Here is a 9,229-nt window from a genome sequence, read left to right on the forward strand (position 1 = left end):
TAATGGTGGAGGGAAACGCCAGCCACTATTCTCTGCCACCTACAGCCCTGTGGCAGCCCAGGAGAGCTGTTCATAAGGCAGACATGGAACTGTCATGGTTTGGAGACTGGCATTTAAAATGAAACAGCACAGAGATCCCAGGTCATTATAAAATGCCAAGCCATAAACACCAAGGAGCTGCTGTGTCTGTACAGCAGGATGGGGCAGACTGCTGGAGTGTCTCAGTGGCCCTAATGCCAATTGTCCCCACTTGCAAATTCAAACCTAAGTGAGAGGCCATGCTTAGTGGTGGCAATGGCAGGGAGCAGAAAGGCACCTAGAAGCAGCTTTCTAAACTCTCTCACGTGCTCCTGATGGGCTCTGTGCCCCTAAGGAGGTTTTTATGCAAAGTTTAACAGGCGAATCAATGAATGAAATCTTTGGAGATGCCCAAGGGATTTTTTCAGTCATGCAAGCAGGAAAGGGCAAACTTGGTTCTAGGGTGGCTAAATGAACTAATTCAACTCAGCAGGTGAGTTTCATCAAAATGCTGAAAGAGCATAACCTGAAAGAGCAATAGGTCTAGTAATGGAGAAATGGCCTGCGAGCATCTGTGTAAAAGACAATTCCTACAAAGCCACTGACAATAAGGGGTTTAAATTAATCAGTTTGACTTTGCACTGGAACCAGCTGCTGTGCTGACAAAGCCACCTCATCTGTGACTCAGTAGCTAAGGGGTATGAGTGAGCAGTAGTGTCCTGAGGTGCCTCATGTTCATCTTCAAGCTTGCAGCCCACCAGAGCACCCTGCAATGAGATGGGAGCTGCAGCAGAACTGAGGTGAGGGCTCAGACCCTGGAGAGACAAACCAAAGTCTTCCAGGCTGGTTTTACTCCCTAAAAGCAGCTGCAAAGGGAGAGAAATGCCAATGCCCAGAGAGCCTGGTGGCTGGGGGAGGAGAAGGGGGACAGCCTGACTGGCACAAAGTGGAGGCAGCACTAATTCCAGGGACTCTGCCCTCGTTGAGCTTTGATGTGCCACCAGCCTTTGTTTTAAAGCAGATGTAAATCAGCCCAGCAGTCCAATCAATCTCAAAGATTCAGCAGGGAATAGGAAAGAGCCTTTTAGATTTTGTGGCAGAAGAAAATGAACAGTTTTACTGGAAACAACCACTTATGCTGTGAATGCAATTTCAAAGCCACTTTAAGGAAGTACACTTCAGCCTACTCAAACGTCCTTCTGGGTGACAGCAAAGGGACCTGCACCCATTTAGTGCTTTTACACCCCAGTAATTGCCCCAGACATGGTGCAAAAAGCCAGGAGACATCTCATCCCAGCCCTGTAAAGCTCATGGTGACCCCATAAAGTACAGACAAACCCCATGGGCTACTGCAGAGAGTAGGAGGAAATACTCAGATGCAGTAGGGACATTTGTAGCTGTGAGGGTTCACAATCCTAACTCCCCTGAGCAAAAGCATAGACAAACCCTGAGAGATCTGCCAGCACCCCAACTCATGCCCTACAAGGAAGAAGCAGGATTAGCTCCAAAATACCTAGTGAAATATTTGCAAACCTGGAAGATTTAGCAAGCCTCTTACCTGCAAAACTGTTTATGCTTTTAAAATGGAGATTGGGTTTTGCTGCTGGTCAGTGATAAAAGGGCAACAAATCTCTGGAAATTTCTCTATGAAGACACATACATGCCAGCACTAAACCAGTGTTTCTCTCCAAGCAAGAAAAGGGTGGGTATCAAGACAACAGGCATCTCTTCAGCATCTTCTCCTGTAAGTGAGATGCACCAGGAAGCTAGCCTTCAAGGCTTCTCATACAAAACAATTGTTCATTAAAATATCAATATTGGCAGGAAGGGGCACACTTACTCTGTAAGCAGCACAAAGCACTAGCTAATTTTTTGAAGGTTTGGGTCATTTCAAGTATTTCACATCTTGAGAGATACAGGGAAAAGCCTTGGAGCATATGTCTGAGTGGCTTTCTCTGCTGAGTGCACACTTGGATGGCATTTATCTTGAGGCTATAACTACTTACTAAAAATGGCTATAACATCACCTTGCTCTTGCTGCATTAGTCATGAAGGACACAGACCACAAAACCATGAGAAAAAATGGACTTGTATTTAGTGCAAACTCTCAAGCCTGTTGTTAAGCCCCTGGGATTCTCCTCACACAAGGACATTTCATAGCACCATCGGGTTAGAAGATAATTTAGATTGGAAGAGACCTCCAGAAGTCCCTGCTCCAACCTCCTGCCCAAAGGACAGGACACTTGGTCTTGAAAACCTCCATGAACAGAGATGGCACAGCCTCTCTGGGCAAGCTATTTCATCACTTGACTGCCTTCACAGTGTAAGTTTTTCCTTACATCCAGGCAAAACCTCTCATTTCAACTTGTTTCAGCTGTTCTGTCTCATCGTCCCTTCATGCACTGCTGTGAAGACCCTGGCTCTAACTTCTTGATGACTTCCTTCTAGGCACTGGCAGGCTGCTGCTGGGTTCCCTCTCCAGGCTAAACAAGCCCAGCTTGAGCATGCCATGATAGCCATTGAGGGGGGCAGCCATCTGGGGACACTAGTGATATGGGTGTCTTTGGCTTTTCCAACAGAGGTGATAATTGATGCATTGATTCAGCACAACAAAGCATCTGCTTGCCAGGAGTGAGCCAGACATGGAGGTCTGCAGTATTGCTGCTGTACAGCACAACCTGACAACATCATCTCCTAATTTAAGGCAAGTACACAAAAGAAGCCCAAGAAGGAAAATTGAGGAATGATTCCCCCTTTCACGTGTTTTATTTTTTCTTTCTGCTTTAAGTGTATCTTTGAGGTGGGCTTAAAGCAAACTCCCAGAGACAAACCCTGCTGAAGGCCACTGAGATTTAATTCCACCCCTCCTTGTTACTCTGCCCTCTGACTTTACAATAAGCTGACCAACATCTCCAGGTTTCCTCCACCCTAAGTGTAAAGGTCCAAGTACCCAAATCCACCTCCACTTGTCTTTTTTTTAAATTTCCAAAGCAGGTCCCTTATCCTACATAGCCTTTTTCTTCATGTCAGGGTTTTACCATTTTCAGCCTAAACTAACTAGGTGTTCTCTAACCTCATTTTATTTCAGTGCTAATCAGATCAGTATCTGCACCCAGGTCCCTGTAGATGGCCTGGAGGGACTGAGCAAACTGAGCTGCAGGACTCATGTTTAGAAATAACAGATCACCTGTCCACTTTAGGAACCACTGTAGAGTTTTCAAGGAACTTAAGTGTCATCTGAAATGCAATCAGAGAGCACAACTGCAGCAGACTTGCCTAAAACCAAAGCTGAATGCTCTATAGCAACTACCCTGAGTGCATAAAGCAGAGACAACCTTCCATAGAAGCAACTGGCTGTGCACTCCTTTTAAACTCTGGCCACTTATTTAGGCACCTAGGTATAGAACTGGGAGGTTTTTTCCAGGCAGTGTTGGCACAGCTGTGCACATCTCACTTATCATTTTATTTTATTTCAATTTGCATTGCAAATTATTTATGGTCATTCTGAAACAGAAAGGCCATCAGGCAGAGCAGGAGACCAAGGAAATTACCCAGAACATGATAAAGAGCAATAGTAGCAGTTAATATCCACTGCACCAGCAGCAGAACAGGCACACTCAGGTTATTTATGAAGAGGTGGTGCTGTTTGAAGCAGGTACCCAGCTGCCAACACACATATTTTATCATAATGCATATTTACAGCTTTTCTTAAATCTCCACCTCCTGAATGCATGGGGACTTAGAGATTCTTAGATTCTAAAATGCCCCAGTTTCCAAGTTATAGAATCATCACGGGATGGCTTGGGTTGGAAGAAACCTTAAAGAGCACCTAGTTCCAATGCCCTGTGCATAGGCAGGGACACCATTCAAAGCCCCATCCAACCTGGCTCTCAACACTTCCACGGAGAGCACATCCACAGCTTCTCTGGTCAGCCTGTGCCAGTGTCTCACTCCCTTTACAGGAAATAATTCCTTCCTAATGCCTAACCTAAACCGAGCTTCTTCAAGTTTAAAGCCTTGTCCTATCGCTTACCTGCCCACGTAAAAAGTCCCTCCCCAGCATTCCTGTGGGAAGGTGCTATGAGGTCTCCCTGGAGCTTTCTCTTCTCCAGGATGAACATCCCCAACTCTCTCAGCCTTTCTCAATAGCAGAGCTGCTCCAGCCCTCTGATCATCTTCATGGCCTCCTCTGGACTCACTGCAGTAGCTCCATGTCCTCCTCGTCTTGTGGCCTCCAGCACTGGACACAGCACTGCAGGGAGGTCTCACAGGAGAAGACCAGAGGGGGAGAATCACCTCCCTTGACCTGCTGGCCACATTTCTTTTGATGCAGCCCAGGACATGGTGGCTTTCTGATTGCTGGCTCATGCTGAGCTCCTTGTTCACTGTCACCCCCAAGTCCTTTTCCCCAGGGCTACTCTCAATCCATTTCCCCCCTGCCCGTACTTGTGCTTGGGATTGCCCTGACCCAGCTGCAGGACCTTGCACTTGGTCTTGTTGAACTTACTGAAGTTGGCCTGGGCACTCCTTTCAGGCCTGTCAAGGTCCCTCTGGATGGCCTCCCTTCCCTCCAGCGTGCAGCCCACCCCACACAGATTGGTGTCTTCGTACCTTTCACTTGGTCGTGTTGAACTTACTGAAGTTGGCCTGGGCACTCCTTTCAGGCCTGTCAAGGTCCCTCTGGATGGCCTCCCTTCCCTCCAGCGTGCAGCCCACACCACACAGTTTGGTGCCTTCTGCAAACTTGCTGAGGGTGCCCTTGATCCCACTGTCCATGTCACCAACAAAGACACTGAACAGGACCGAACCCAGTAGTGACCCCTGAGGAACACCTCTCATGACTGGTCTCCATTTGGACATCAAGCCATTGACCACAACTCTTTGAGTAGGACCATCCAACTACTTCCTTAACCACTGAGTGGTCCAGCTATCAAATCCATATGTTTCCATTTTAGAGACCAGGGGAAGTGTTGAATGCTTTGCACAAGTCCAGGTAGATGACTTCAGTTACTTTCCCCTTGTCCACCAACACTGCAAACCCATCATAAAAGGCCACCTAATTTGACAGGCACTATTTGTCCCTGGTGAAGTCACACTGTTTGCCACCAACCACCTCCTCATTTTCCACGTGCCTTAGCATAGTTTCCAGGAAGATCTGCTCCATGATTCTGCCAGGCACAGAGGCGAGACTGACTGGCCTGTAATTTCAAAGTCAGTCTTAGGGGGCTGATACACACATTTTAAACACACAGCATCAGCTTAAATTAGGAAATATGTTTTTCAGAACATGCCTGGTAACTCTTTAAGACTGCAATTAGAGTGTGATTTTAAAACCACCTCTAGGCAATCTTTAAGTTTTGCAGATATGACCGTGTAGATGCAAAATGAGAGGATGTTCATGAACAGGCCTTTAATGTTTTTATTTCCTGGCTGCACAGCCTGTAGTTTTCTGTATCTTGCTAATGTAGATTTTTTTCCCAGCATTAATGGAGGTTGCCCTTTGTGAGGCACTGAGTTATTCCCAAGAAGTGCCGTGAAGTGGAATATGTCCAGGAATGAAAAGGTTGTGAACAACTATGTATTCCACTTCCACTGCAGATCTAGAAGTTTCTGTTCAAAACAGAAACTAAACCAGGTCTCAGACACACTCAGCTGCAACCAGCATGGTTAGTGGCTAACACAGAGGCCCAGGATTTCTATCAGCAGCTGTCCTGGCCAGTCGACTGCAATGGGAAGGCTGCTCTTTCCTGGATCTTTCCTTCTAGGCAGCCCAGTTCTGGGCTGCTTCTGGCTGATGGCCACTCTTCTCTAAGCTTGGGACTAAAGGCATAAAGCAGAATTAGATCCTACTAGATGAGGCTCTAATTAGGATTTCTGTATTAGATCCAAGGTGTGAGAGCCAAGGTGAGATACCCTAAGCAGTGCGGCCCAGTCACTCTGCAGTTTTATCTTGTCTGTCATACAAACTCCAGGCCCATGGATGCTGCAGTTAATGTGACAGCAGCAACAGAACTAGAATCACTGCAGCAGTGGCTGGGGTAATCTAGGGGTGGGATGGAAAGATCCCATTGCATAAACTATTGCCAAGTCCCTAGTAGCTTCTTTGCAACAGGTTAAGACAAAGAACCTCGCCTAAGCGAGTGGCACGAAGCCCCAAGAGAGATGAGCTATCACTACAGAAACCTGGCCACATTAAGAAGAAATCCAAGTATGCCTGAGTGTTTACCATCCAACTGTTCATGCTGCCCAGGATGTGTCATTGCCTTGAGACATCTCCATCCTCTCCCCCACAGCTAGATGCCAAGACACAGCCAGGGTACCCAGAGTCCTCTGCACTGCTCATCCGAGCACTCAGCAGAAGCTGTCAATGCCAGCACACAGCTTCACTCATGGAAAACAAGTCAGAGCATGTGTAGCATTGAAAGCATTTTCTTTCATTCTTGTAGTCCCTTTGTTTGGCACATGGGAGAATGGGGAGAGACAGATGCATCAGGAAAAAGGGGCCCAATCCTGACTGTCCCTGCCAGGGAAAAAAATCAACACTGCTTTATGTAGGCTGTAGCATCCTGAGCTTCCCAGGGAGACCAGGTGCCCCAGTGAAAAGATTTCTATTGCTTTGCTTGGGAGATACAAATTCACAGCCTAAGCCAGTGTATCAGTGAAATGAATTTTTTTGCTATAACATAAAGGCTAAACTGCAATAAAGTTGCCAAGGCATCAATTCAATGATAGAGATATATAAAGCCCATATTTTTGCTAGAGTAATTTGGCCAAACTGCACAGACTTTCCAATTTATACCAGGAAAACATACAGCCCATGGTGACAGAGCAATGTGATCTTACAGTACAAAACCACTGTCGATGGACAGCTATGTGCCCTGGCTACTTGCCAGGCACAAATTAACCATCTCAGCTACTAGGATGGATGGCTAGGGGCAAAAATATAGCTCCCATCATCTCACTATTAGGACTGATCTAAGTGCTTCATTACCAAATCATTACTTTTGGAGACAGCCTCATACAGTGTGAAAATGTTGATTTTATTTAATTGGAACTAAGTTATATTGGCTGACCCTGGACTTATTACTATAATTGATTTTTTAATATCAATATAAGTATATAACCACTTTATTCTATTGCTTCTCTATACCTTGGAGGTTCACAACCAATGTCCTGATGTCAGCTGGTACTAGGGGTACTCTGATCTTCACTGACATCTCTCCATCCCCAGGGATGGTTAATAAGCTGATTTCACACTGAGGGAGTTAAAACTTTTTCTCCTGGCGTATGCAAGCTGCATACCTGCACTGATGTGCACAGGGAAGCAAGCAGGGACTTGCACGCATTTGCAATACCTACCTTAAGGAGTGAGCAATTAATGCCCAGGGATATACATGACCAGGGCAGGAAAGCACAGGAAAAAAAAGCCTTTTCCCTAAGGCCTTCAGGCCTTCTTTCCCCTCTGTCCTCTGAGCACCTCCATCCCTGGAGTAAGAGGAGCAAACTAGGACTGCAGGGAGTTTTGGCTTGCTATGCCAGAGGCTTCTGGGGGCTTGGAGCCCAAGAAGCACTTGTGCTTTGCGAAGAGGGCCCACATGCATTTCTGATGGGTTTGTCAAGGCTGCAGTGAGATGTGCAGCTGTTGCTTAGCATCTGCTAAAGGCCCCCTGATTTGTGATTTAGCACTATTTGCATGATTGGGCCACATCTGAGAGATTTCTTGCCTGGAGGGGAGTAGTAGACTTGAGGGGGAGAAGGACTGGGAAATACTGCTGCCCAGGTTTCCTCATCTGTGATGCTTTATGACCTCTCTGTGACCTCTGTAGTCAGGCTGAGCAAAAAAGCATGAATAGTTTCAGGGCCTTGCCATCCTGAGTTAAGCACCTCAGCCAGCTCAGCCTGTCACTGTGGTGTATTCCTGCCAGTGAGGGACCTGCATCTCCCTGGCACTCTTGGCCAGGATTGGGCTGATCTGTCCCCATGCTCAGCCCTACTCTCCCTTGACTTTCAGCTCAAATCAGAGCAGTGTTGCTCCCAGCCTCTCACCTTGCAATTAGTGGTGACTGCAGCAAAGACCGTGGCAGAGTAAGGGGACCACGCAACGTCCCCGACAGGACAACGGAGGTCATAAACAAACATTGGAGTCCTGTAAACAAAGACACAGAGAGAAGAGCTCATTTCAACACATGCTGCTCTGGAAGTGAAACACTGAGCTATAAACACTTTGGTGCTGCAGCCTGTGCTTTTCAAGGCCAACTGCACGAGTGGGAGATGACGTATTTCTCTGTGGCAGATTCCAGGCTGGGTCTGAGACAAAGGCAAAGCTAAGCTCAGAATCAACTTAAATGGGCTGGAATTGGTCATGCTGTGAGGAGAACAGAGGTAGCATGTTTCTTTCTTTCTGAAAGCATTTTGAAAGCTTCTCCACAGCATACAAATCAAGATGGAGTCTCTCTGGCTAATAATTATATGGTAAAAGGTGATTTTTCCTCTCTGGACTTCTAACAACAACACCATTGAATATTAGAGCAGTATTGGTGACAGGAAATACTTGACTTTGATTTACAACAAAATCAATTTCCTGATTGAAACCAGACATTCCTCAACTTCTAACCCTGAACTACATTATGTATTTTTAAACATTTAAAATTTCTTATTTACTTTTTCTCCCCTCTGGCTCTTACGAGGTGTCTGTCCCCTGAGGCCATAAGCCAACCCCTGACACTTCTCTACAGCATCACTCCAGGATAATAACCCTGCCACAGTAGGTCCTGCCTGAAGAAAGCCACGTCCAAAGCCAAACAGTCAGGCTCTGTGCTGAGCTGCACTGCTTGGCAAGTTCTTGGGGCAGCTGGTGCTAAATTTTATATCTCATAGTGGGAGAGAACAAATCTGAGTGATCAGCCCCAAAAAGAGATAAGACAGCAATTAGCAATATAAATACCTAAGAGGGAAACTGATACTGAGGTATGAGCAGAGCTAACACATGAGGCTGCCATGTCAAGCTGGTTTTCCCCACCCACACCAGGACCCAGCAGGACCTACTTGATGGTGTGATCCCAGATCTTGACTGTCCAGTCAGAACTGCAAGAAATGAAGATTTTTGGGTGGTAGGGATTCCAGCTGATTGAGTCCACGGACATGTGATGGGCTTCAAACACATCCAGAAACTGTTTTGAATAGTGTTTTGAACACTGCAATGGAAAGAACT

The 9,229-nt window shown here is 46.4% G+C and overlaps 1 protein-coding gene across 1 annotated transcript in view; it reads right to left on the reverse strand.

Moving 5' to 3' along the window:
* Positions 1–9,229, reverse strand: part of DNAI1 (dynein, axonemal, intermediate chain 1) — a 141,065-nt gene that overhangs the window by 37,437 nt on the left and 94,399 nt on the right. Inside the window, exons 16-17 of the mRNA XM_009993806.1 lie at positions 9,064–9,212; positions 8,065–8,164 (exon numbers count right to left, since the gene is read on the reverse strand). Of these exons, the coding sequence (XP_009992108.1) occupies positions 8,065–8,164; positions 9,064–9,212 (249 nt within the window). The remainder of the gene's footprint in view (positions 1–8,064; positions 8,165–9,063; positions 9,213–9,229) is intronic.

Source organism: Chaetura pelagica, unplaced genomic scaffold (assembly GCF_000747805.2).
Source record: "Chaetura pelagica isolate M959 unplaced genomic scaffold, ChaPel_1.0 scaffold283, whole genome shotgun sequence".
Taxonomy (NCBI): domain Eukaryota; kingdom Metazoa; phylum Chordata; class Aves; order Apodiformes; family Apodidae; genus Chaetura; species Chaetura pelagica.